The 26,766-nt window shown below is 52.4% G+C and overlaps 12 protein-coding genes across 12 annotated transcripts; 5 read left to right on the top strand and 7 right to left on the bottom strand.

The window, feature by feature from the left end:
• Positions 1-656: 656 nt before the first annotated feature.
• AYO21_07222 (hypothetical protein) lies at positions 657-1,343 on the bottom strand (the record flags this gene model as incomplete). The annotated part of the gene is made up of 2 exons (XM_022657179.1): positions 657-1,291; positions 1,340-1,343. The coding sequence occupies 2 exons, from the start codon at positions 1,341-1,343 to the stop codon at positions 657-659; spliced, it is 639 nt and encodes a 212-aa protein (XP_022510514.1).
• A 790-nt stretch (positions 1,344-2,133) lies between these two features.
• On the top strand, positions 2,134-3,294 carry AYO21_07221 (hypothetical protein; the record flags this gene model as incomplete). The annotated part of the gene is made up of 1 exon (XM_022657178.1): positions 2,134-3,294. One exon carries the CDS (start codon positions 2,134-2,136, stop codon positions 3,292-3,294), a length of 1,161 nt encoding a protein of 386 aa, XP_022510513.1.
• A 165-nt stretch (positions 3,295-3,459) lies between these two features.
• Positions 3,460-5,186, bottom strand: AYO21_07220 (hypothetical protein; the record flags this gene model as incomplete). The annotated part of the gene is made up of 4 exons (XM_022657177.1): positions 3,460-4,186; positions 4,250-4,371; positions 4,427-4,728; positions 4,793-5,186. The coding sequence occupies 4 exons, from the start codon at positions 5,184-5,186 to the stop codon at positions 3,460-3,462; spliced, it is 1,545 nt and encodes a 514-aa protein (XP_022510512.1).
• A 405-nt stretch (positions 5,187-5,591) lies between these two features.
• AYO21_07219 (hypothetical protein) lies at positions 5,592-6,688 on the bottom strand (the record flags this gene model as incomplete). Its single annotated transcript, XM_022657176.1, has 4 exons — positions 5,592-5,922; positions 5,996-6,039; positions 6,089-6,199; positions 6,254-6,688. 4 exons carry the CDS (start codon positions 6,686-6,688, stop codon positions 5,592-5,594), a joined length of 921 nt encoding a protein of 306 aa, XP_022510511.1.
• A 1,705-nt stretch (positions 6,689-8,393) lies between these two features.
• Positions 8,394-9,706, bottom strand: AYO21_07218 (hypothetical protein; the record flags this gene model as incomplete). Its single annotated transcript, XM_022657175.1, has 3 exons — positions 8,394-9,256; positions 9,355-9,446; positions 9,543-9,706. 3 exons carry the CDS (start codon positions 9,704-9,706, stop codon positions 8,394-8,396), a joined length of 1,119 nt encoding a protein of 372 aa, XP_022510510.1.
• A 663-nt stretch (positions 9,707-10,369) lies between these two features.
• Positions 10,370-11,312, bottom strand: AYO21_07217 (40S ribosomal protein S6-B; the record flags this gene model as incomplete). Its single annotated transcript, XM_022657174.1, has 4 exons — positions 10,370-10,631; positions 10,693-10,952; positions 11,035-11,091; positions 11,169-11,312. 4 exons carry the CDS (start codon positions 11,310-11,312, stop codon positions 10,370-10,372), a joined length of 723 nt encoding a protein of 240 aa, XP_022510509.1.
• A 330-nt stretch (positions 11,313-11,642) lies between these two features.
• Positions 11,643-13,244, bottom strand: AYO21_07216 (hypothetical protein; the record flags this gene model as incomplete). The annotated part of the gene is made up of 1 exon (XM_022657173.1): positions 11,643-13,244. One exon carries the CDS (start codon positions 13,242-13,244, stop codon positions 11,643-11,645), a length of 1,602 nt encoding a protein of 533 aa, XP_022510508.1.
• A 540-nt stretch (positions 13,245-13,784) lies between these two features.
• On the top strand, positions 13,785-14,813 carry AYO21_07215 (hypothetical protein; the record flags this gene model as incomplete). The annotated part of the gene is made up of 1 exon (XM_022657172.1): positions 13,785-14,813. One exon carries the CDS (start codon positions 13,785-13,787, stop codon positions 14,811-14,813), a length of 1,029 nt encoding a protein of 342 aa, XP_022510507.1.
• Positions 14,814-15,056: 243 nt separating this feature from the next.
• Positions 15,057-17,356, bottom strand: AYO21_07214 (hypothetical protein; the record flags this gene model as incomplete). Its single annotated transcript, XM_022657171.1, has 4 exons — positions 15,057-15,083; positions 15,136-16,926; positions 16,984-17,209; positions 17,277-17,356. The coding sequence occupies 4 exons, from the start codon at positions 17,354-17,356 to the stop codon at positions 15,057-15,059; spliced, it is 2,124 nt and encodes a 707-aa protein (XP_022510506.1).
• Positions 17,357-18,698: 1,342 nt separating this feature from the next.
• On the top strand, positions 18,699-19,793 carry AYO21_07213 (hypothetical protein; the record flags this gene model as incomplete). Its single annotated transcript, XM_022657170.1, has 1 exon — positions 18,699-19,793. The coding sequence occupies one exon, from the start codon at positions 18,699-18,701 to the stop codon at positions 19,791-19,793; it is 1,095 nt and encodes a 364-aa protein (XP_022510505.1).
• Positions 19,794-20,619: 826 nt separating this feature from the next.
• On the top strand, positions 20,620-21,766 carry AYO21_07212 (hypothetical protein; the record flags this gene model as incomplete). The annotated part of the gene is made up of 3 exons (XM_022657169.1): positions 20,620-20,719; positions 20,837-21,549; positions 21,638-21,766. 3 exons carry the CDS (start codon positions 20,620-20,622, stop codon positions 21,764-21,766), a joined length of 942 nt encoding a protein of 313 aa, XP_022510504.1.
• Positions 21,767-22,486: 720 nt separating this feature from the next.
• AYO21_07211 (hypothetical protein) lies at positions 22,487-23,143 on the top strand (the record flags this gene model as incomplete). Its single annotated transcript, XM_022657168.1, has 1 exon — positions 22,487-23,143. The coding sequence occupies one exon, from the start codon at positions 22,487-22,489 to the stop codon at positions 23,141-23,143; it is 657 nt and encodes a 218-aa protein (XP_022510503.1).
• Between the last annotated feature and the right edge of the window lie 3,623 nt (positions 23,144-26,766).

Here is a 26,766-nt window from a genome sequence, read left to right as displayed (position 1 = left end):
GAGGATTTCGCTCGTCAGCTACGAGTGGGTAGCTCGAGTGAGGCCATGTGTCGATCGAGGGGCTACAAGGGAGCTGCTGCGCTTCTTTTGTCCAGAAGGCCATCCATGGGTGACCTGGTGACCAGATGACCGGGGCATTCCTAGACGGCAGGGTCAAATAGATGGCCCGATCCCGTGCCGCCATTTACCTCTGAGAGATACCTACTCGTAGGTAGCCATCTTGTCATCATATACTTGTACTTTTCCCAGACCTTGTAAGTGGGTGATTGGCTGGAGTTAGGGGATTCGATATGTCCAATATCCATCTCGCCATCTAATATCCATCCTCGATCCTCCATCATCCATGGATCGGTCTTCAGGCCTTTCAAATCCTCCCTAATGAGAGGTTAGCACCTACGAGTAACAATACTACCGAGTACCTGGGATTGGATGTTACTGGTGCTAGTAGTAAGTACGGAGTAAGGACTTGCCCTTTTCGAGGCAACATTCACTTGCAGCTGTGATCCCCCTCCCTACCTAGGTACAACAGGTCCCATTGTCCCATGGTCCCATGGTCCGATCCGGAACTTACATGTTGCCAGAGTTCCTGAATCGGACTGACTTGCCCGAATGTGTTCAGCAGCCGTGAACCACATGGGTTGGACCTGGTGCCTGGGTCACACCACCACTGTAGTTCTTTCAACGAAGGTCGACATTATCCTCTCTCCCAGGGCCTTCTTTTTATCAAGACTGTCAATCTTACTGTTTACCTCGATTGCTTTGACCATTCTCTGTGGTACCCCCGGGTCAACCTGAACCTCTGGTGCTAACGATGTCAGCAAAAGATCCATCAATTCTTCATCGAAATATCTTGCGAATGAAACAAGGTCTTCTCCTTCAATCAGGTCTCTCACTCCTGACTGTGCAAGGAGAAGCTTCACTATTTCATTGGTATTGTCGTAATTGTGCCTTGCTGCGTCCATTATTTCTCTGGTAATCCGCACTTTGGATCCTTGCTTCTTGAGCTGCTTGAGAGCAAGCTTAAATGTCTGATGGCCGAATCTTCTTGCAATGTCGAACATTGCTGTTTCGGGAAATGAAATTTGAAATTCTTCTTGGGTTAATATAGTCTGTAGCACTTTTTCACCGTCTAGATTCTCCACCGCTGCTTTGATCACATCTCCGGTAAGTGGCTCTTCCAGTCTCCCTTTTTCCAGTAAAGAGCCCATCACTTGGTGGTCGAATCTTTTTGCAATTGCGATAATGGCTTCTTCTGGAATGCGGATTTCTGATCCGTATCTGCGAAGTAATACTTGCGAGTAGTAAGAGGTAATAGTTTACCCCACCTTCCCTTCCCTACTCATGGTTGGCCATGCACGTGCCTTGACCCGTACAGTAAGCTTAACTTAGGACCTTTTAGTGACCGCCTCTTGGCACCCACGCCAGCGCTAAACCCCATCCATCGGAAAGGGTATAGATCCCCCCTCTATATCTACATTGTGATTATTTTGACCTTGTTAACATTGTTAGTTGGCCACCAGTACAAATAACCCTACAGTCATCCGTGGGAGAGTTTCTCGGTTTGCCCGGCTCCTTGATTTCGGGGTTCGGCGGAGTTAAGACGGTCGTGCATATTCAGTCACTCAATCTACACATACTGACGGAGGGACGCAATGAAGGAGTTAGGGACGGAGTCGGGTTCGGAGGAATTCATTCAGCAACCCCCTTCTTGATTGATTCCCACAACAGGGGAGGAAGACAGAGTGAGGAGGAGGAGAAAAGAGAGCGAGAGACACACACGGAGAGAGGGAGAGTGATGACGATGCGGACAAGATGATGCACATACATAGGTCCAATACATTCAAGAAAAGGTATAAGAATCCCCTCTTATTCCCCTCTCTCATTCTCTGTCTCTTTCCTCCTAGCCTTGCTCTCTCTCTCTCTCTCTCTCTCTCCCTCTCTCTCTTTCTCTCATATACACACATTGAATCCCCAACTCATCTCAGGAAATCCCCTTTTGAGTGGGCTGCAAAAAGAGAAAACAAGAGAGATAGTGCAACGAAACTGTCTATATCTCTCTTCATTCCCTACTGGGTATATACATACACCCACCCACCCATACACGCATTATACTCACAGACAGTATCCACCACAATGTCCATCCCACCGACCCACCGCGCCCTGCGCCAGGAAATCTACGCCGAACCCCCCACCGTGCAACACATCCCCACCCCGCAAGTGACGCCGGGGTCGGCGGTGCTGCGCGTGCTCCATGCCTCGGTCATCAGCTACACCAAGGACATCTACAACGGGGTGCGACGGTACCCGTACCCGACGCCGCTGACACTGGGACAGACGGCGTTGGCGCGGGTGGTGGCGCTGGGTCCCGACGCGACGACCCTGCGCGTCGGGGACCTGTGTTTCCTGGACGTGACGATCCGGGGCCGCGACGACGTCGACCGCGCCGCGGGCGCCACGTTCCTCAGCGCCATCGCCCACGGCAACAGCAGCGCCGCGGCCAAGTTGTTCCGCGACGGCTGGCGCGACGGCACCTACGCCGAGTACGTGCGGTGGCCGCTCGAGAACTGCTTCGCGCTCGACGAGGACAAGCTCCTGCGGAAACTCGGCTACCAGCTCGGCAACCTCATGTTCATCCCCAAGATGCTGGTCGCGTACGGCGGGCTGGGCCCGCTGTGCGTGGACCTCAAGCCCGGCGAGACCGTGGTCGTCAGCCCCGCGACGGGCGGCTTCGGCTCCGCCGCGGCGCACCTGTGTCTGGAGCTGGGCGCCGGCCGGGTCGTCTGCATGGGGCGCAACGAGGAGATCCTCGCGGACCTGAAAAGCGCCGTCGCGCCGGAAAAGCGCGCGCGGGTCGAGACCGTCCCGCTGACGGGAGACTGGGAGGTCGACTTGAAGGCCCTCCAGGCCCTGGGCGGCGTCGTCGACGTCTTCTTCGACATCTCCCCTCCCGCGGCCGCCGACTCGAAACACCTCAAGGCCGGGGTCTTCGCCCTCAGGCACGGCGGCAGGATGTGTCTCATGGGTGGTGGCAACCATGACGTCGTCCTGCCGCACGGCGTGTTGATGCGCAACGACATCACCGTCAAGGGAAAGTGGATGTACGAGCCCACGGACGTCAAGCGGCTCATTGCCCTGGTTGAATCAGGGGTGGTCAAGCTGCACAGAGACGCAGACAGTGTCAATCCACTAGGCGCAAGAGTCGTGGCCAAGTTCAAGTTGGAGGAGTGGGAGCAGGCGTTCGATGCGGCTGAGAAGCAGGGCAGGAGTGGCGGTATTGTCGTATTTGAGCCGTGATGGCCGCATGTGAGAATTGGCGACCTAGGGGTGCATACATAGCATGATGTTGCGACATGTGTCCAGCATGAGTTCGAGTATCAGTGGCTGGAGGAGGATCAAATGTCGGATCAGACACTCTCCATCTAGCCCGAGTATACTAGCTCCAGTAGAGAGAACAACGTGTCAGCTCTGTCCTTCCTCTCTCGGTCGTCTTCGATGCCTCTCAATCTCCTTGTCCCACCAGACACGGTATTCGTCGACCCACGCGTCGAGGAAGAAGAACCTCTTGAGGCTCTTGACCGTGTCCTTCCAACGCCTGGCCGGGGGATGTCGGCGGAGGAGCTCCTCAAAAACCTCGGCCTGTTCGTCGGCGGTCAGGCCGATGCGCTCGGTGCTCTTCTCGACGACCAGGATGGCGACCCCCCACATGGCGTAGTCGGGCTTCGCGCCGTCGAGCGTCATGAACGAGTCGGCCGTCTTCTTGATCCGCCGCCGCAGGTTGACCAGGAACTGGCCGTAGAGTTTCTGGCTCTCGTTGCGGTCCGGCTGCTCCCGCAGCACGAACAGCCAGCAGAAGACGCAGATGCTCCGTTCCAGCGGCGAGACGGTCGTCCGCGTGATCAGCGTCATGAGGTCGACCGACACGTGGTAGATTTCCTCCGTCGTGGCGCGTTTGGTTAGAGGGGTCTCCTGGGCCATGTGGGCGAGCCGGCACAGCAGTTCGATGATCTGCGTGGAAATCCTCCCCTCAAGGGCAATGTCGCTGAGTCCATGGGGTAGGGTCGCGATCTCTGTGCACAGTTCCGGCGAGAACGGATGCTTGGGGTAGGTCAGTTCGGATTCGGGCTTGACGGCCTCGGCCGACGCCGCCTGCATACGTTGCAGCGCAAATGAATACAATGCTTCGGTGCTAGAGGGAGTTTTGCAATTAGCATCTCCAAAGACAGGGCGAGAGGGGCGGCATAGAACATACCCTGCCAGGTTGTATTTCGTCTGGCGGTCAAAGTTGCCATGCTCCAGTCCGCCACGGAGCGAAACCAGCGTGTGGAGGCCTTTGAGGTGGGTTGATGCGTGGTCGTCGTGACCGGCGAAGAACTACCGAGGAGTCAGTATCAGTCTCTCCCGAGCAAGGACAAAGGGTCAAACAGACATCGGCAGCTATCAAACATATCACGGTGTGGATGGTGGTGTCCGAGGTCGAGATCTCTTTGGACTGGGAAAGCGTCCGATGGAGTTTCCCCAGCACGCTGGAACGGAGATGTGCAAAGTGCACACCACCTGGAACGAGGGCGTTGGGTCCAGCAGGGTTGGTATATCGAGCCATGGAAAGGATGAGTGCCTCGAAGAGCATGTCGGATTGCAGCGCCAGGGGGAAGAGTGTGCCAGTCAGCCAGTTTTTGCCCGAATCATCGGCGTATAGCGATGCATTCATGGCGGCGTAGTCTTGGAGGACTGGTTGGAGACTCGTCAGCTCTGATCTCTAACCAAGAGATGTTTCAGACCGCGTTGCACTCACAGAAATCGGCCGCCCATTCGATCTGTCCGGTCTGAGGTATGGGAAAGGACGCAAATGGATCCCTGCGATGGCCACCCAAGGCATATTGAACGGGCAACTTGGGAAGACGTCGCCTTCTCAGTAACGCGTAGATGATGTCGTCGGTAACTTGCTGACCATCTCGACCATCCCCGATATTCTCGACCTGGGCCAACAATTCCGAGTCGACCGTGACGGGCGTAGAAGTTCGAATAGGATGGCGCGCGTGCCATTGTGCTGCTGTCGGCGGGTGTGATGATCGAGGCGTCGAGGGTTTGGCCCTGTTGACTCTACGACCGCGATTGACGAAAGCGTTGATCTGCGAGCGTTTGCGGGCATCGCGCATGTCGTCCAGGTCATTGTAGGTGATGAACATGACGGGCCAGCCTCAGCCTGTTCAGGGGAGGGTTTGGGTCAGCCAGTCACTCACTCTACCCCGAAAAGCAGCCCTATATGCGGAGCCCAGGGAGTTTCGGGAACCCAGGGAAGATGGAGGCACCAGAGGTGAGATCTGATTAGCAAGATAGAAAGGGGGCCCAAAGGGATCCAAAGGGTTGGAACAGATTCCTCGGTATTTTTCCGACGTTGGGGCGGGGCGAGCCTAGTGAGTCTTGGGGGGTTTTGTATAAAAGTAGGCATTATTATTATGTTTGTTGATAAAAAGACTCGACCAGGTTAGAAGGCTTGGGTGACTCCACCATCCCCATACAGCTATCCTCCATTCACAGAGTTATAGCAAACTATATCTCGACTGCCAACAGATATTCTTCCAAAATCTCCTTTAGACCAGCATGCCCTGATCCCTCCTTCGTATCTTCTTCGCCTTGCTCATATTATCCTGGTCCCTACGGAACAGACGTTTGGTAACAGCCTCCCCCGCGCATGCCGGGAATTGGCTGTAGCAGAAAGAGCCACCGTCGGTGGCTACACAGTAAGACAGAAACGGGCATTGGGAATCGTCGGTGCAGGGCGTGGGGTTGCTGAATTGATTTGTTGGTAGACAGACGCCATCGCCGTCAGTTCCACAGCCGGAGATGCGAGAATAGCAGGTGCAATCTGTCGTGACATCGAGGCTGATACAGTCGGAACTGCTGGTGCAGGCTTCGAGATTTCTACAGAGAGTCATTTGAATGCTGCGCAAGACCCGCCGCCTCGGAGTGGGCAGAGCGGAAGAAGTATACTTACTCTGAGCAGACAGGGGATGGCGCAGCGCTTGTCGTTGTGGTCGTCTGATAAAGTCAGCGTGCATTCTCATTGATAGGTCCAGCCAGCACTTACCGTTGTTGTCGTCGTAGTGGTTGTTGTGGTGGTAGTACTTGGGGTAGTGGTCGGAATGGTGCTTGTGGTGGTGGTGGTGGTGGTGGTGGTGGTAGATGGTGTGATCGTTTTCTAAAGACAAACGTCATCAATCAGACACTTATATCACAGTCAAGTCCACTATACCGTGCTAGTAGGAATGCTCTCGATACACGAGCAGAGGGTCGAGACTATGGCAGACGCCTCGGACAACAAGGTCGAGAAGAGTGCAGCTTTGGGATCAACGGATGTTGACGTTGACCTTGTCGTCGTAGTAGTAGTAGAAGGAGGCTTGGTGGTCGAGGTAGATGGAGGTTTCACCGTTGTTGTCGATGGAGCCTTTATGGTCGTTTTCGTTGTCGTCGTTGTCTGGAAGTGTCGCTTGGCCTTGACCGGAGCTGAGCTGACCAGTGTCACAGTCGTGACTACCGTCGACGGTGGGTAATGACTGGTGCAATAGGACTGAGCGGGAGCATATCCGCGAAGAGGTGCGAGCAATGCGTAAACTCCACTAGAGCAGACCGAGCCAGACGCTGCGGCGGTCGCAACCAAATAGGAAAGTAGTAGAAAGAAGGACTTCATGTTGGAAGGAGACAATAGTGGCAAGATCAGAATGACAATGACCTAGCTGTACTCACGAAAGGGAATGCACAACAAGAAGGATGGACAGCGCTGCCTCTTTAGATTTTATAGCTCAACTTCATCACCACCCTCAAAAGGGACATGGAAGACGTATGGGCATCTCAAAAACCCCATGTCGATCTCAATTTCTGAACGAGGAGTGATCGTCATTGGTGGCTTCAGCCTCACAGCCGGCTGGGCTGAATCTCCTATCCATGGGTTCGTCATTGCCACCAAATCAGTGATTCTGGGGCTGTCTTGCGACGCATCTGGCCAAGTAAGTCTTGAAGAACGTCGGGATATAGACCTCCGGCACAAAGCTGTGACACTAAGTTCTTGCTACTTCACCCGTCTCAAAGAGGAAGGCCATGGTCGATTTTCCAGGTCGAGGCCAAGTTGGACGAACAACGGGATCCCACTAGTGCTCAGAAGAGGCGGCGTTGTCTGCGCCAGTTCCCCTCCTGGCATGAACTCGGGCCGCTTAAAATATCCATCGGGGCCCGTATATGGAAAGACGTTTCCTAACGGACGGACAATAGCCATGAGAATACGGATGAGGGCGAAGCCGAAGAGAACCATGTCAGGGACAGAGTCCGGCGCTCACCTGCCGTCCAGTGGGAACTGCAGACAGAAAGGATCTAGACACCATGGTGTAGGAAGAGGAGGTGCAGCCTTAAGTGAACTTGTCCATATTCATGTGTGGCGTTTCTCTGTGCCTGCTTAGGCGAAGCTTGTAACCGAGTCCGTCTGGGAGACGATAGAGGAATCAGGGATCAACATGGACGGTCAACGACGTTGGGCTGCGTTTGGCTGCGCCTGTTTAATAAAGGCGAAGCTCTGGACCAGCCACTAGCGGCCTTGGCATTGCGCTTATTTCTGTGGCTAGCTGAAGCATTTCTCATGCCGCATCCACATCCCTGAGTAACAGAGCATCTTCTTGTACCCAATGTGACAACCTCTCGCTCGATTCATATGATGATGATGTATGTGTGTCAAAGTCTCCTTAAATTCCGACCATTTCCAACGCAGAAAACGACAAAGATCCATTCGAAATCGTCTGCACCACTTCCCCAACGTACCCCATTTACGTCAACTAGTAGCATCGATAGTTCCAACGCCCCTCCAACTCCTGCTTCTCTTCACATTCGACGTCTCTTCATAAGTTTGTCCTGGCTGTTTCTGACAGCCTTTACATACAATCCAGCCAGCTGTAGCTAGTGCATGGGCCGTGGCTTGACCATTGCTTGAACCAACTTCAAATAACCCCGCCAACAACCATTGTTTGCGTCCAGGGTACGACATCGAAGCTGAGGAGGAATAACTACCCTTGATTATTCCCTCTCAAATTATCCAAAAAGGTACAACTCCAAATCGACCCTTGGCGATCAGAAATATCCATTCAGTGGCCAGGAGACCGTGTGGAAAGTTCTGTATCCATAGTAAAGAAAAGGAAGGGACTGGCTTCCAAACCTAGCAGAGACAGGCAGTATATCTGGGTATCAACGTCTTGAAGGAACTGGCAGCCTGGCATGTCTAACGCCTTCTGCAACATTAATCTTGCAGACATCTTGGAACATCGACTGGTGAATATTCCTGGAATGCTCCATCCGTCCATCCCACGACTGTTGCGGTGGCAGTTTCATGTGTGCGAATCGTGGTCTCCGGGCTATGACACCGGATTGTTGAACAAATAACTCACGCTTTCGCCATTGTGCGTCCGCCTGATGGCCTCCGCCAGGACGGGGGCAATGTCAATAAACTCGAGCCTGCATCCCTTCTGGCCTTCAGGAACCTTGAGAGCTTCGAGCTTGTCCTCGCTGACCGGGACCGTATTGGTCATGACCAAGCGGCTCAGCGATGAGTTTCGCAGAGTCTCGACGGCTTTCCCTGACAAGATACCATGAGTGACGAGCGCAACCACATCCTTCGCCCCGTGTTTGATCAGCGTATCGGCGGCTTTTGCGAGTGTGCCACAGGTATCTGCCATGTCGTCCACCACAATGGCCACTTTATCTTGCACCGTGCCCACCAGCGTCATCCGCGAGACTTCGTTAGGGCGGGATCGTTCTTTGTGTATCAAAGCAAATGGCAAATCGAGTTTGTCGGCCATGGATGTGGCTCGCTTGGCTCCCCCAGCATCCGGGCTCACAATAACACACTCCTGCCTTGGTCCGTTCACCTCCAAGCCGGTCTCGCTAGCATGCATGAGGTTTTCCCGAATCCATTTGACACTGTTAGGCTCTGCGTAGAGATTGTCCACGGGCACGTTGAAGAAGCCTTGAATCTGCGAAGCGTGCAAGTCCATGGTAATGACATGGTTGCAGCCCGCCGTCTGAAGCATGTTTGCCATGAGTTTTGCCGTGATGGGAGCTCGCGACTTGTCCTTTTTATCTTGTCTAGCATAGGGGAAGTTCGGTAGGATGGCGGTGACACGGCGGGCGGAGGCGGTCTTGCAGGCGTTGCAGATGATGAGCAGTTCCATCAGGCCGTCGTTGATGTCGTTTGGTCGGGTCGATTGAAGGATGAAGACTATTTCGCCATGAAATTAGGCTCCTGCACACAGAAGACCCCAGAAAGGCACGAATTCAGGAACAACTGTCCCGCAGCAAAGGGAATGAATGCCGTACCATCTTCGTCTCTGACCGACTCGCCGATCGTGACACTGGTCTCTTGGTTTGAGTATTGCAACACCATAATCTTGACTAGCTCGATACCCAGTCTGGGACACACGAGAGCACAAAAGAGTCAGCTTCGCCTAGAGAATGGACCCGACTATGCCACCCAAGGGGCCGCATGGAGGGTAGGTAGCGCATACCTTTTGGCGACAGCATGCGCCAGCTCCGGGTGACTGTTCCCAGTCAAGAGCTTGATCGAGTTCGACGCCATGGCTTCGGAGGAGTTTTGAGTAGATGCGATTACCGACGAAGCATTCTGAAGGGCAGTAACAAGGGCAGGAGGAACAATCAAGTCTGGTGGCATGGGATTTAAAAGTTAAGCTGATTTCGAAAAATTTACCGGGTAGGGATTCCCCGCGAGACTGACTCAGGCGCCGCTGGTTGGCGGCGTGGCGGGGCACTTGGAGTTGGGTAATTTGCAGCGCTGTTACTGGTCTTCCACCCGTGGGAAATCCTGGGCGTTCCGAGTTTTGAGTCAAGTCACAAGAGATCGATGTTTGAGAAAGAAGAGGTATACGGGGCAGCACGGCGAGGTCAAATATCATGGAAAGGGAAGAAATGACAGGGCAAGTGAAGGGGCACAGAGTAGTACCGGCGTGAGAAGTGTCACCAAGAGGTCATGTTCAGTCTTTTCTTCTGCCAGATTGACCCTTTTTCCCCTGATCTATCCCTCCCATGCCGCTTGCGAGACAGGATTTTGAGACGAGTTTCCCATCAGTATTTGAAAACGACACCACACATTCTGCGCTGTGCACACTCTCCACAGTCTCACAAGCCATCCCTGATCTTCAACTCCTGAGGCTATCATTCGCAGGGATGGCATTTCTTGCCTTGCCTCCGAGTACCATCACACAAGACCTTGTCTCCAATAGGCTGAGCTGACAACCATCGATTTTCATGCCTTGGTCGACGTAGTATGCGTAAAGCTATTGTGAAAGAGGTATCCTGCAAAAATCGATTCGGGCATCTACTCCTTCCTCATCGAGGAGGCACGTCTCTTCCTCAACTCGGTCCTCTTCTCACGTTCCTCATGCACACGCTTGGCCAACAACTGAGCATACTCGTTCGCAGCGTCTTTGGCGGCCTCAGCGCGTCTTCTCTTGAGTGCGATCCGGTGTCTCTTGTGTTGCATGCGCTGGGGAGTGACAAGTCTCTGAATCTTGGGGGCTTTGGTGTAGGGCTTGGCACCTTCTTTCTTAGGCACGACTTCGCGGCGGATGACGAATTTTCTGTAGAATCATGTTGGCAAATGTCGATGTAGTGGTGAGGTGTTTGTATCAAGACACATACCTGACATCATCTTGCTTGGTCAAACCAAAGAATCTCCGAATCTTGGTGGCTCGCTTGGGACCCAGGCGCTTGGGGTTGACCACATCAGTGAGACCGGGAATCTCTCCATCGCCCTGCTTGACGATGGATAGAGCGAGGACGGCGAGATCTTGCCCGACAATGCAGCCACGAACGGACTTGCGCTTGCGTTCACCGGTTCGTCGGGGTCGGTAGCAGGAGTGGCCGTCGGAAAGGAGGAGTTTGACACGGGTAGGGAGCATCTGTTATGAACAAGTCTCAGCGAGGATTCTTCGTCGAGTTTTCGCTGGCGCTTTCACCAAGCTAAGGGATGGCAGCACGTACAACACCCTGCTTCATGGGAAAGCCTTGCTTGTCATTACCACCAGTGATGCGGAAGATCTGTCTCGCACAATATCCGTCAGCAACTCTTTCATCCGCAACATAGCGAGGAAACAGATATGACAAGATGACCATACGTAGCCCTTCCATTCATCTCCTAGACTGTCACCTGGGACTTCGTTGCCCATGCGCTTCTCCATGAAGACGCGCAGCTTGCGGTCATCTTCGACTTCGATCAACTTCTGCGACCCGTTGGCCGGGTACGAAATATTCAACTTCATCTTGTCGACGGCACGCTGATCAGGACTGTCAAGACTGAGGAGAGCCCTGACAGGTACCAGCAGTTGAGAATTGGCAAAGAAAAGACAGAAGTGTAGGCTGTAAACGCTTCACGAATGTTCAGTTCAATCCGTGCAGGATAATTTCCTCTGTGCGATTTCCCGCCAAGCTTTGTCTCGCTAGGCCGTAAATGGATTAGTTCAGAACGAATATTGCTACGCACAATCCCTTTTTCCCTTATGCTGGATTCTCCCTCGAGCCATTCGACAATGACTGAATTATTTTAGATTCTGTGGCATTCTGCCTTGTATAAGTCTTGATATGTACTTGGTCTAGATAGCGACACCATTTGCCTGCCCAGCCCCGTTTCCATTGCGCAACTTTTCGAGCTCCAAATATCTTTTTTCTGCTTCCTCAATAGTCCTAATATTCGCTCCCAGCTTGTTCATTGTTTCAATCCACTCATCCTCCTCGACACTGTCAAAGACAATTCCTCCGCCAGCCTGCAAATATGCAACGCCGTCTTTCACCACCATCGTGCGTAGTGCGATGCAAGTGTCCATTGCCCCTTCATCTTCAATCTTTGATCCGTCGAGTGACACGTGGGAGAAGCCGAAATACCCTACCGCACCAGCATAGACACCTCGTTTCTCCTGTTCTAGTTCTGCAATGAGTTCCATAGCCTTGACTTTGGGAGCTCCCGAGACCGTGCCTGCGGGGAAAATACTTCGAAAAGCGGTGAAGCGGTTCTCGCCTTCTCTTAACACACCTGAAACCTGACTGACCAGATGCTGAACGTGGCTGAACCGCTCCACCACCATGAGTCGGTCGACACGAGTGGACAAGGGGTCACAGACTCGGTTGATGTCGTTGCGGGCCAGGTCCACCAGCATCACATGTTCGGCACGGTCTTTGAGGCTGTTACGCAGTTCCTCGGCCAGTTGCTCATCTTCTTCAGGGGTTTGACCTCTCTTGACCGTGCCCGCGATGGGATGGGTTATAATACGGCCAGCCTCTTCTTTTACTAGTAGCTCTGGCGATGCACCAACGATGCTGAAGTCCTCGCAATCGATGTAGAATAGGTACGGTGAGGGGTTGACTGTCCGTAGATGCCGGTAGATATTGAATGGATGGAGCGTAGTAGGGCGTGATATACGGTGCGAAGGTACCGCCTGAATAATGTCTCCTTTGGTCACATGCTTCTTAAGCCGGGTGACGTGCGCCTCATATCCTGTCTTGCCAAAGTTCGATTTAGAAGGTTGATTGAGAGCTATGGGTGGTTGGTAGGGCAGAGGAATGTGTTCTCCCTGCAGGAGTGAAACCGTTCTGTATAGTGTTGTGCATGCTTTATCATACGCTGACTGCAGGTCGGAAGTCGACTCTGACGACGGTACCCGCAGGTATGTGATAACCTTGCAGACGTTGAAGAAGTGATCAAAAGCCACTATTGTGTCGTAGAGCATGAAGAAGCTCTCGGGCAGCTTCAGGACGTCCTTCATCGGACGGGCCGTCTTGGGCTCAAAGTATCGGACACAATCATAACCAACATACCCAATGACCCCTCCGGTCAAGGGCGGGAGTCGTAGGGAGGGCACGGTCGCGACTCTGTACTGCGAGAGTTCCTGTTCGAGCCGTGGGAGCGGATCTTCCTCAGGTCCATGACCTGGGCCGGATTTGATGACTTTGAGGGGATTCGCCCCGACAAAACTATACCGACCAATTGTCCCGGTAGTTGCCGCACTTTCGTACAGAAACGACAGCTTCGAGCCCTCTGATACTTTTAAATATGCTTGTGTGGGAGTAAAAAGGTCGGCGGGGATTTGAGCGCATAACGGTACGAGATTCGGAGGGAATTTGGATGATCGGGACTTGGAGAGAATGGAGGAAACCTCCTCAAGGGAGGGTTGAACTTTTGCCTGGTATATGTGAGCCATGAAGTGAGATGAAAGGGGTTGTAAGAGCAGAAAGTACCATGGAGGAAAACCACAGACTGAGGGAACCAGAGGGGATATTATGGCCTGTCACTGGAACAACGGGGCATATCGGATCAGAGCCGCTAGTTCTTCAGGCTCGCCGTTTATGACAAGCTATCTCTCGGAGAGGAGGATTTTCATTACTCTGGCCGTACAGGAGGATTTGCGGTAAGCAAAGTTGAACATGGAATACGCGTGGGACTGGCGTGAGAGTCACCGCTGTCTTTTAGTTTTGGAGCGAAGCGTGCAAGGAGGAGTCCGGCACATCGTCGGCGCAAATGATTAATCGACACCCCACCTGGTTCCTCCAATAATCTATGAACGACCAGCCACTCAAACACCAGCCACAACTACTTGTACAGCGGCACATGCGCATTCTTCGCATCATTGCCCACACCATATTCTGCCCAGCTGGCAGGCTGCGCTCATTCACTTTTCCAACACTCGAGGAAATCATTTACTCGTACTCGGTGTCGCACATGTCACAAGAGTTGCACAATTATGTCCCTGGCCAACAATCAACCTGACGGCGCCGCCACTCCATCCCCAACCCGCCCCGGTTCAGCCTGGACAAACACTTCTCTTTTCGCTGATTCCGCCATTAGTATGCGGACCCGATCACCAGCTCCTCTCGAGAAAGAATCGAGTTCTTCGCAGCCTGGCGAAACGGAAGACGATTCTGCGATTGCTGACCGCCTCAATGGTCTAGTTTCTGAAATTTGGGCGTGCGAGCAGGATGCAGCGATTCGAGGTCAAAAGAGACGGAGGATCGAGAAAGCCATGGACGAGATTGAGGCTGCATTGGAGGAGGAATCGCTGGCCAGCGAAGAGAGCGATTGCGAGACAACACATCAAAGTCAATCCGCACCGTCACCTCTGCCTGGTACGTCGAGTGCCACAGAGGCTGATCTTGAGCTCATTCGCGTACACCTGACCTCCACGGTTGACTCTATGCGCATGCGACAGCAGGAACAACGACATTTGCACCAGCTGACAGTCGAAAAGCTCGAGGCAGTCGCGCAGCGCTGTATCCAACAAGAGCGGCGGGTGCGAGAGTTCGCCGAAGAGATAGTAACCCTCAGGAAGCAGAATCGCGACCTGACCCAGCACAATGACAGTCTCCGAAACAGACTGAGGGAGGCCCAATCCGAATCAGCCAAGAAGGAGACAGCGGTGAAAGCTATGTCGAGCGCAGTGTCCGGTCTAGAAGGATGGATTAATGGTTCCCCAACACCAAACCGACCCTCTCAATCCCGGAAAGTTGTCACCAGAGGCCGAGGCAGGTTTCGTGGGCGCTACTATGTGGAGGAACCAGTCGAATCTCGAGGCCACTTTGGGTTCGACGGGCCCCCCGATGTGAGGGCCTTGCAGGAGGGTGTCACGGCGTGGCTTAGAGGTTTCCGTGATGTAGAGGAGGAGTTGAGGTCGTCACAAACCGCCGCTAAAGTTTCTCGTGCAAAGGACTTCAAAACTATCCCTGAGGACAGTGATAACGAATGGGGTGAATTTGAGACAGCAACTGAAGTCTGATTAATGAGGGTCAAAGGGTTACTGGTGTTGCCCAACCTTGGAAAGTACCGGTCTTCATTGCTTCCACCTGTATGTTCATTACACCCGGTTTTAATATCTCTTTGACCATAGCGTTCGATTATCCAGGAGAGAGCGCCAACAACAATTGGACATGCATCAATACCCTAGATGCTGATGGTCATACATATTAGTAGTACATCGAGTCTCAGATCGAGCTGACACTGGCTAGCGCAAGGAAGATTTTCATCGTTGCAAATGCATGAGAGCAACCTGAACATGTGAGCGCAGCACGATGGAACTGGGCGGGATGAACGATGCTTACCTGAGATCCTAGGCCGAAAGCGAGCCTTTTACTCTGGCCGTCCCAAGCCAATGTATGATAAGTCGGGTGAATCGTATCGAGGTCAACACTCGCAGAGTTACAAGTACTCAGAATGTCATCATCCTTCAGCTGTGCACCCTTCCATAAGTTCTGTTCGTCCTTCCAAGTTGCCATCAGGTTGTGGCTATGCTCGGCGTTCCAGATGCGAGCAGCATCATAGCTGGCTCCTGCCAAGCAGAAGCCATCGGGAGAATACGATAGCGTCATGATAGGCGAGCCATGTCCGATGATGAGTTTGCACACTGACGTTAACGAATTGCTCATCACATCGTACTGCCAAACTTTGATAGTTCCGTCCATGGACGAAGTTGCAAACTCGTGTCTCGACGCAGGAAGCGACGTGCCAGGGATGCGATGCCGGATTTCGAGGCCTGTAATAGGTGAATCATGTGCGCCTCTTCTGAACACGTTCTGGGCTGGCATCCATAGGGTACCGGTGTCGGCGGACGCAGCAAACAAGATGACCTCGCTTTCCCCATGCCTGGTCCCTTGCACGGTGCACCTGATGAAGGTCCATTGGTCTTCCTCGCTGACATCCGAAGCCCACTTCCGCTCGATCGCGATAGTTGTGAAGGCGCGACAGAGGTAGACTGCGTTCTCCCCCGCAGCACAAACAATGCCAGCTCCACCAACAAATGTACTATCCAAATCCACAAGTATTTCGGGGATAGGGACCGATGAAGGTTCGGCAAGGCCGGATAATCGAGATAGATCCCAGAGAAGGATAGAGGAACCACCGCCGTGGTCAGGGTTCGTAGTCTCAGCGTCATAGGGAGCGAGGCCGAGCAAGCGCGAACCTTGTTGAAGCCACAGCAGAGAGGCAATTGCTCTTTGCGATGCCGGTAGGGCCTCGAGCATAGAGTGGTCCTGACCGTCAAACATATGTATCTGCCCAAAGCGGGCGCTGAACGTCGCAACTGCAAGCAGTTCTCCATTTGGCTCCCATGCCATTGAACTGATAGATTTTTCATCTCTCGATTCTAGCAGCTCTTGAAAGCTGGGTGATCCAACGGCGTCTGAAGCTTGGTCGGCAGCTGTCCAGAACCCACAAAAATCATCCCCCATTGCTGTCAGCAGGTTGTCGTCCCCAGGTCTCCATTGAATTCGACTAATGGACTTGGGTATTTCAGAGCCAGGATTGGGGGGCAGCTCAAGGATGGTAGTGGATGCGGAAAGGTTTGCAACTTTGGCAGGAGCAACTTGAATACCGACGCTGTGCCCCGTGGCTAGAGTATGGACAGTCGGCAGCACGACCTCAATGTGTGGTTCATGGTTGTGATGATCTGCGGCTAGAGAATCTTCATCGATATCCATACGCTCATCAGCCTTGATACCATTAGTAAGTGGGCCGCTCTCATCAGCTCCCGGCTCGGTGGCAGACGGAGATCTGGCGTCGGCGTGAGAGGCAAGATGGCCGTTTAGCATGTCCACGTCCATGGCGGATGAATGACCATGTCGATTTGCAGATGCTGAAGGTTTGCGCGCAACGCTTCCAGTTCGTTCCGAGCTAGGTGCTGTCTTCCTGCCTCGTTTGACAGCCGGTTGGGCAGCCAGGGCTTCCTGAAGACCGTTTGTCATGCCATCGCGAGGTTGTCTTCGGGGATCCGTGACGGACTCGATTGGTGAAGGTGCCGAAATGATCGGCTCATCAGGCCGTTCGCGGGGGGGTTTCTCGCTCTCGGGGCCAAAGAAGAACATGGATGGATTGAGCTGTTTCGAAGGCCGGCCATTCTAAATCGGGGTTAGTAGGTGCACAATTCCTACCTGCAGTTGAGTGGGTTGGAATACCTCATCAATCGTGAGCGACAAGTGGTGATAGCGGAGACCTTTTTGCACAAGAGAAACCAGGGCGTGGCCTTGGACACATTTCGCAAATGGGAGGCTTTCTGCGTTGACATTCCAATCGCGTTGAAGCTTGACCGCAGCCTCAGCGTAGCCTATTAGGATTGGTTTAGTGCGTTCGTACGCAGCGGTGGATCCCGGGAACGCGGCCCTACCTGATTCCTGAAGATATCTGCGAAAATTCGTCAGTATCGCTGGGAACAGCCCATAACAAGAGACAGGAACAGACGCGCGCGCACCTCCATATAAGATAATTCAGTTGGTCCGAAGTCAGCGGAGGAGGCTTTGCACTGAATGTTGATGCAGCGTCGGTCTCCATGCCGACATTCCGCTTGAACTGCAGGCCGCCACAGAGTCGTTTTGTTCGTGTCCCAGTTTGAGGAGTGTTAGTCGGCAAATCGCAGTCCACTGAACGGAGAATGGAGAGGCTCAGTCAACTGGACGACGGAGACTACAGAAATGAGACGTGCGCAAGATGACCTAACTCCTCCCCGATGTCGTTAGGATTGTGAGGGAGAGTAGCGATGGATTGCCGCTGGGCGAAAATGAGAGTGGAAGCTATTAGTCGGGCGCAAACAAAATAATGAAACAAAGGTCCTGAGAGGTCTCGATCGTGGGTTAAATGTACAGGTCTGAAAGTAAAAAGAAGTTTTGAGGTGTGCAGATGGGTAATGACCAATTCGCAATGGTTCTTGAAGAAGAGAAAGTGGTGATGGGAGATGAGTTTTTTGCGATGGGATGGGATGGGATGGACAGGGCAAGGTTGTCTGTCACTTTGTCACTTGTGAGAACCGAGAAAACACGCCTGTTAGCCACTAGAGGCCACTAGGCTGAGAGGCTGCTAGGGCGCTTGGGCCTGGGATATGTGGCAGCGCTTTGGGGGGCTTTGGGGGGAGGACCCCTCTAACTACTTGGGGCCACTTCGTTAGTGGGTTTTTGGCGGAAGAGCCAAGCACTGTGTCCCTGGCACCCACCTGCAACCCCCAGGGAGTCAGGGACCCCCGCTTGGGACCAATCAATTACCTGCAGCTGGGCTATTCGAGTTTCAGGTGTGTCCAGCCTTTGCCTACAGGTACTGAAGTGCAGCCAACCTGCTCGTACAACTTATCGTCTCCATCGACATGTCAGTGTATCTCGTGACAGCCGATCTTTGAGGCCACTGACCAAGGAAAGAGGTTTAATCCAGTAAATGCCAATGGGAGTGCTAATGGTGGCCGGTCACGAGGGACAAATATAATCAAATGATATGACAGCTGTCGACAATCACCTAGATACATCTTCAAAATATCCTCTTGCGGTGTTCCTCTACGATACTTACGAGCATATCCAGATCCCCACAGGATCGGTGTGGTCAGGATCGTTGCCTAAAGAAATCCAGCCACCAGTGCCACCTCCTCGTTCGTGCCCGTTGTAGTTAGCATCGGCTGCATGCGCTTCAGAAGTGGCTAGGCAACTAACTCCCTGCGCCTACGCCTGCGCCTGCGCCTGAGCCTGAGCCTGAGCCTGAGCCTTGGATTCAATCGACTTTTTGGGTTCCTGCATCAGAATACGACCTCCATACATACTGCCGCAGACATCTCGACTGTCCCGTGACGGTCATCAGCATCTCGGTCATCTCTGGCAGCGTCGGGATGTGAATTGAGCCCTTCGATCCCTCCGCAATGGCCATTCGCATCAACCTCCCTCCTGTCACTCGGGTCCTGCTTGGGACTATTGTGTCCTTATCCTTCCTCTACAACATCGCGCGATGGAGGCTGTCAACAGATAATGCCAGTGTTGGCGATCCGACAACGACAAACCCACCCGTACGACCCATCGTCCCATACTTAGCCTTGGTTCCTTCACAATGTCTGTGGTATCCTTGGACGTTCCTGAGCGCAACCTTTGTTGAGCAAAATATCCTTACCCTCCTCATCAACGGCGTCAATATTTTCTTTGGTGGAAAATACCTGGAAAGAGCATGGGGAACTCAGGGTTTTGTTTACGTTATCCTGATCTCATCTATAATACCCAACTTGCTGATGGTGCCAACCTACATCCTTTGGGGAGCCATTACGGGCAATCCTGAAAGAGCCATGACTCCCATCGCTGGTGGTATTTCGACACAGGCGGCCTTCCTAGTTGCCTTTAAGCAGCTCGTTCCCGAGCATACCGTCAGCATATACAAGGGCATGATCAAGATGCGTGTCAAGCATTTCCCTGCAGTTTTCCTCGCGCTAAACACCCTCTCCGGACTGATCATCGGCACCGATGTTGGCCTTTTCCTCGCATGGTATGGATTGATAACAACTTGGACATACCTCCGCTTCTACAAGCGCCAGCCTGATCTGTCGGGATCGGGGACTGATGGTCGGGGCTTGAAGGGTGATGCCAGCGAAACGTTCGCCTTTGCAACCTTCTTTCCTGATGTCATGCAGGCGCCAGTTGCCGCTTTCTGCGATCAGGTCTACATTCTGTTGTGTAATCTGAAGATATGCACACCTTTCTCTGAGGAAGAAATCGCGAGTGGGAATGAACAAGCCGCCGCAAGGGGGGAGGCAGGCCTTCCCAGTTTCAACAAACACGCCCGCGGAGCACGAGGCATGAGCAAACGGGAAGAGGCCGAACGACGGCGCGCACTGGCCCTCAAAGCGTTAGATGAACGGCTCAATGCTGCAGCCAATCGAGCTCCGGTCCAGCCAACTGCGACGAGTGCGCCCGACTTGCCAAAAGGACAGGAAATGCTCGGGCAGACCGACTATCGTCCGGATGAATGACTTTCTTCTAGTGATTGGTTACCCTCGGCGGAAATTAGATACTATACGAGTAATTCTTTCTGGGGTGGCTCCCTCTTTCTCCCTTGTCGAATTGTACCAGCATGTTGCAATGACATAGATCAACTACGAGTATACACCTCCGAGTACGAGCGTTCACTTCCCGGACAAGAAGAAGAGCACGTTACGAGGCCAATCTCGGTCTTGACCTTTGGCTATTGTTTTGTTCTTCGATCGCGGCGAATTCCGAGCCAGTGGTTACGCAACGTCCAACATCCTGATGGTCCTCGGTTTCCATGTAACCCTGTTGTCAGTTCCCATGTTCGCCTCCCCAATTCCCCGTCTTCCGTTATCTCATCGACCAATCAATCATGCACGCAATCTACAAGTACAGCTTTGTACCAATGCACGCCATGTTCCATTGAGTCCATCATGCTGTCACCATACTGATTACTTGCATTTTTGGCGAGAGCTTTTGCACGGTTTCCCTAATTTTGTTCCAGGCTCGACCTATGGAGTGCAGGTGCATGAATCACGCTCTGCGACTCGTCGAAAGCTCCAGCTCTCCCGCCTGATCACCATCCCGTGGTGTGGAGAGCATGATGGATTCCTGCAGATGCGAGATCGTCTTGCGAAGATACCCTGCCGACATGGTCCAGGCAAGAGGACCACGCCGAAGCTACTGCAGGCATGCTCCAGCTATGTAAGCTGGTATATAAGGTCGCTTTTTCCCTCCAGGATGTTCAGTGCAAGGAAGCTTATTCTGTCTTCACTACCAATTGCAGCCTCGTCTCCCCCAACACCCTCAGGTCAGAGACTTTAGTCCGACATGGCTTCACTAAAGTCTACCGCCTTCTTGCTTGGCCTAGTGAGTGCTGTCAAAGCCTCTCTATACGGTGAGAGCAAACAGAACCACACTTGCATCCTCGGTAAGTGAACATCGGCATCAGCCCTATATTCGAGCTGTTGTCTTTCGAACAACTACGAGAGAATATCTCACCAATTGCTACCCTCAGAACCTGCTGTTCTCTCCTGCTCTTCACAAGCTACTGCCGATCAAGTCGACACCTGTTGCACCGAAACCTTTGGGGGTCTTTTGCTCAGCACCCAATTTTGGAATACCTATACTGGTCTCGAAGCTCAAGGCCAAAAGCTACCACCCAATTCTTTCACGCTTCACGGACTTTGGCCGGACTTCTGCAATGGTTCATTTACGCAATATTGCGATTTGAATCGTCAGTACGATCCTGCTCCGGCGCCGAACACGACAAATGGCCTGCCGAACGGAACCGTGGTACCGGCTTATACGGGGCCGAATGTGGGCACGTTCCTCGAGCCCTTTGGACGATTTGACCTGTTGGACTGGATGAACAAGTTCTGGATCAACCAAGGGGCGCCAAACCACGATTTCTGGGGCCACGAATTCTCCAAACATGCGACTTGTTACTCAACCTTTGATCTGCCTTGCTACGGGCCGGAGTACGTCGAACACGAGGATGTGGTGGATTTCTTCGAGACAGCCATCAAGTATTACAAGAGATTGCCGACATGGGAGTGGCTGAACGAGGCCAAGATTGTTCCCAGTAATAGCACGACCTATTCGTTGAGTGCCATTCAAGGACAGTTGGCCAAAAAGTACGGTGCGGTGCCGTATATCGGATGTTCAGGGCCAAGATATAATACGACGAAGGAGGGAATGGCAGCCAATAGCACCGACAGCGGGCGCACCGTCCTCAGCGAAGTGTGGTACTATATGCATGTGAGTGGCATTCCCCAGGACAGCCCCCCCCCATAAAGGGAAAATCTGCTTCAGGCTCTCATGACTAACGAATTCTGCGTGTATCTAGGTTGTCGGACGTCCTCAAGACGGCAATTCCATTCCGGTCAATGCTACTGCTCCAAACACGACCTGTGCAAAGGCCAAGGGCGCGATCCACTACTACGAGCCGACGCCGGGCTCCGTACAGGAAGACTAGATGCGATGTCGCATCTACATACCCTGGGCTCAGGAATATTTGGTATACCTGAGATCGTATATAGTGGAGATAGAGACGGTTACAATTGTACATAGCTGGGAAAATCTGCAAAAGGAATGAGCGGAGCATCTCTCTCTATCATCAAACGAGGATCCGGTCAATGCCACATGGCGAATTTATTAATGACACGCACCGTAACGACCCGATTAGACGTACATGTACGAGTTAATACCGATTATGTACTCGGCTCCGTGACATCTTCCCAAATAGGTATTCATAACTCGGTTCGTGGCGAAGCGTTTGGGAGCCTGGCGATCATAATCATCATCGCAGGCAGAAAGTATGTGACGTATCGTCCGAGGACATCATCGATATACTTCTACGCCAGATATGTTATATACATTTTCGAGTATTCTTCCAATGCTTTCGGGCACGGAAATACAAGCAAGACTACGAGAAACAAGTACTGAACACTGAGGACTGAGTAACGCGTTCCTTGACAACCTACCTACCTACCTACCTATCTACCTAGTACATAGGACCTAGGACCTGGTACCTAGTATCGGGTACTGCCTAGTACATACAGTAGGTAGTGTTCCACGAATCCTCTACCTGTCGACCGCATCCAGAATCCTCCCCCACCTCACCCTCACCCACACGCACCGCCACCGCCTTGACAATTGACGCTCGACACTCAACACTCAACAATCGACAACAACAATGCCCGTCACCGAGCTCGCTCACCTGCGCCTCCACAAGGGCACCACGGCCTCGACGCCGTCGCTGCGCGCGCATCTCGCGCAGGCCAAGACCGCCATGGAACAGGCCAGCGGGCACGAATTCTGGTATTACCACTGCATCGAGGACCCCGAAGTGATATTCATCCTGGGATCGTGGCCGTCTGTCGAGTTTCACATGCGCGAGTTCATCCCCGGCGCAGAGAACCAGGAAATCCTCCGCCTGCTTAGGGACCAGGTCACGGTGGAGTGGATGTTTCATCTCGACATTGACCAGCGCGTCGACCCGCTGCTGCTCCGCCATGATGTCCTCTCGGTTGATCGGTTCTTCGTCAAGGACGGGCACAGGAGCCAATTCGCGGCTGTAGTACAGGACATCAGACACGCCTTGGAGTCAGTGGTGGGGGAACCGGGGCGGATCGCAGGGGGGTGGCGCCTCGACAGAGGATACGACCCTTCAAGTGAAGGCGAGGAACTAAAGGAACAGCAGTTCGTCCTCTTCACTGGCTGGGACAACATGGAACAACACTTGAAATATACGAATACGGAAGGATTTCAGAAGTATCACGGACAGGCCATGAACCATATGGAGGGCTCAGATGTCAATCACGCGAGATTGTTGCATGTTGGGGAGATGTAGCGAGAGAGGGAGAAGAAGACTCCTGCCTCAAAGCAAAGCATGAAACCTTAGTGATGTGAGGTGTTCGAGGTACAGCTTACCTTATCTCTGCGATGTATACGGAGCACACTACTTGACCACCACTTGACCTGGGTGTATTTGTCAAAAGTCGTGATGTCAAGGATGCTGAAATTGAAAACCATGCGAAATGCCCATCCCATTCAGGGCCTGTTGTTTGTCTGTCAACCTTCAGCTTCAATCGATGACATACGTTACCTGTCGAATGATGCATTTAGAGGAAGTCTCGAATCCATTGAATGCTGATACTGCATCACAAGTCGATGTGCATCCTTTAAAAGGTATCATTCTGATTCTCTTGCAAAGTTCGAGCGCCGTCCAGCAATGGTTTGAAACTGCTCCTTTCAAGCCGTTGTTGTTTACCTTATGATATCGTGAGAAGTAGAGGACAAACTCTGTCGGGTCTGGCTTGTGAAGCAGAGAAGTGGGAAAGTCTGTGCCTCCACGTTCGAGTTGTGATCGAGCTTCATCAAGGCTCAACAGAAGGGCTCCAGAGTCTGGACTAGCGGCAGCAGTTGTCTCATCGACGATAGGGCTATGAAGCGTCTCCTATAGACTTCCAGCCATATCTTTCTCATTGAGGATCCCGAGCTCCTGTTGTTCTTGGGGTACAAGGGGCTCGAGCGGTTCAAGGGATTCGAGATTTTCATCCACGGTAGATATAGACTCCGGGAGAGTCAGACTGGGAGGATGCGCGGCATGGTAATAGGAAGTGGCGACTGAGGGTCCAAAAGATGAGGATCTAATGGTCAGAAAGTAGGTTCCTGACGATTTGCTGGCTGATAGATCGATGGTTGATTAATGCCTGAATGCGACCTGGGGGTAGAACATTTGATGATTGATGACTAGGTTGAAGATCTTGACTAGACGAGGTAGTTGGTAATAGTGCAATACCATCGTCGAATCCTTGTCGCTTTAATAATGGCGGATCATCTGATGCCTCTGCGACCCCTGCGGCCCACTCGTGGTACATTTCCATGAGTGTACTGCGGCCATATTTTTCGCGACCTTGGCAATATTCATGATAGCCGTCGTAGTCCCTACCAGGGGTCGAACTAAGGAAGAATGAGATGTCGCGAGTAGTAGTTCGTTGAATATCATCTGCATGAACAACAACAGCATCATCTATGATCTTCCTCATTTCCTGATGATTTGGCTTTGGGAATGGTGACTGAGTCTGGATGAGGCGATTGTCAATTCTTGTCTCTTTGTTTGTGGCCTTCTATACATTCAAGGGGTTATCTTTGTCCTTGTTGTAGTTTTTTCCCATTCTCTTTTTTGTATGACTCATTGCACGGGCAATGCCGCTGTTATGCGTCTGCATAAGATGCTTTGGAAGCTGTGCGAGGTTCTTTGCAGACTCACTCCGGACATCATGTGAGACTAGGCGAGTTAGGAAGCCAGTCTGTGTACCGAGAACATCAACTGTGCTCCGAACCTGACTCACAGTGGCTGCGTGGTCAATCTTGAGTCGTTCATGTTGATGTTCATGAACTTTGGCGATAGCGGGCTAGTGTGGGTATTTATATCGCAATGTACGATCTCTTCGTCTTTTAGCAGCAGAGAGGACTTCGGGTAGTGTTTGCCCATCTGCAAAGAATCCATGACGCAGGCAATGACCCACCCAGAGGAGAATGAGATCGACACAGTTTTATGATGGGTCCTTGAAAGATTCGACACATCGCGTGCGATTGTCGTTTGAATACCTGAGAAGATTGTAAGTATTGACGAGTAGAATGAAAGGTTAACATGACTTACTTTTCGCCTTTCTCGAATTTGAGTGTGACAGTAGCGCTGATGTTTGTTACAACCTCCTCGTCACCGCCGTCTAAACGTAAGAGGATATCTTCATGTTTGGCATACATTGTCTTCTGGTTGTACTGTTCGTTTGTGCCAACGATATCTCCAGCACGAGAATCGACTGACATCATGAGGACAATTGGAAGAACTCTACTGAGAGAGAAAGAGAGAGAGAGAGGTCAAAACCTCGACTTCCCTCTTGGAAGATATGAGTAAACCAGGAGATATTCAGTCGCCGAAGGACATGAAGCGTATTATACTCTTTTTGTCGCCAGACTCCGCGATAGAGGCGCTGATCGGTGACGATTTGGTTCATCCAGCTGTTGATAAGAGTACCGATCGCGTGGGCAGGCGCCCAATCTCGGTGTTTGGTAGTAAGATGTTCCTTCAAAAAGTAGATGCCCAACTCAAAAGTCTGCTGTGAGGGGAGAGTTTTTTCCCTATCCTTTGGGTGATGTTCGCATCAGGACTTCATCTTAGAGGCGAACTATGTTTTCACCTGATGGTAGGCCTGTTACACCCTTTCGTTGTCTAGACATCCATGTTTGCCATGTATATTTTCATTGATGGCATCCTTCATGTACTTGGATCCCTCTTAAATAGTATCGTTAGAAAGACCTAGGGTATGGGTTGGTGGAGGTCAGTACTGGCAATCAGGGAACCGCTGGTGCTGCATCGATGATGGTAAACTCTGTAACAGCGTCTCCTTGACTCTTATCAAATCTTTCAGTAATATCCACTTCACAGGCCGAGCAGCTGCCGGTACGAAGGACATAGGAAATGTGTGGTGATGTTGAGTCAGACGAGGACATCGTGAATTGCGTAGACTGCGGCGCCGTAGGTATTAATTAGGTGATGCCTGCACCTCCGCACTTGGTATGGTTCGCTTCGGAAGGGTCGGTTCATCGCTGACAGAGTCGGGGCGAGCTCAAGCTGCCAAGTGGGAAGCTTGACGCGGCCACCAACAGCAGTTCCAATGGTACAGAGTGGTAGAAGGAACCTTGGAAGATGAACGAGAGGACGAGGGGTGGATGAGGGAAAAAGGCACACTAACCCAACGCCAGCTATCTGTCACATGGACCTTGTCCCTCCTCCTTCCAAGAGGTTGTGGTGATAGTATTTCATAACGTATCCCTCTTACTCCTGCTGCTCCTCCCGCTTCAAATTCTCCTGCAGCATCATTGTACCTGACCTGAGACAGACCATTCAAGCACAGATCAAGAACAATCTGCATCATCAGTGGACCTCGTACTCCATCATCAGCCACTACTAGCAGCAACTGCGCCACGCCATCATTTCCCTCCTCCTCCACCCACCAAGCAACTAACTAGCCAGGTCTAGGCGATAATCATCATCGTCAGCAGCCTCCTGCTTCCGCCAGGCAGGCACCCAGGGCATCGGGCATCGCTCAATTCAGACTTTTTGTGGGCTTGTGGGCTTTGCGGGCGCTTGCCTTGCCGCCCACCTGACGTTAACTGCTCTTACCTAACAACTTTTAAGGCTTCTTCGGACAGTCAGTCAATCTGGCATTCTTCGCCTCACCTCTTCTTTACCAAAACATCCCCCCTGTGCGCACAGTGACCGATCGAACCGGCCGCAGCTATTCGGTCACTGAGACGCCTAGCCGCTCATTTCGGGATCAACCCTCTCGTCGCCGTACCATAGTCGGGGTTTCAAACGAACTCGGTGACGGCTCCCGCACTCAGCGGTCCTCCGAGAACATCTACAGAGGTTCCTCGCTGCAGTCTGCGCCCATCTACAAAAAA

Source organism: Fonsecaea monophora (assembly GCF_001642475.1).
Source record: "Fonsecaea monophora strain CBS 269.37 chromosome Unknown Scaff54, whole genome shotgun sequence".
NCBI lineage: Eukaryota > Fungi > Ascomycota > Eurotiomycetes > Chaetothyriales > Herpotrichiellaceae > Fonsecaea > Fonsecaea monophora.
The sequence above is the reverse complement of the archived record's forward strand: the minus strand, read 5'-3'. Positions and strand labels throughout refer to the sequence as shown.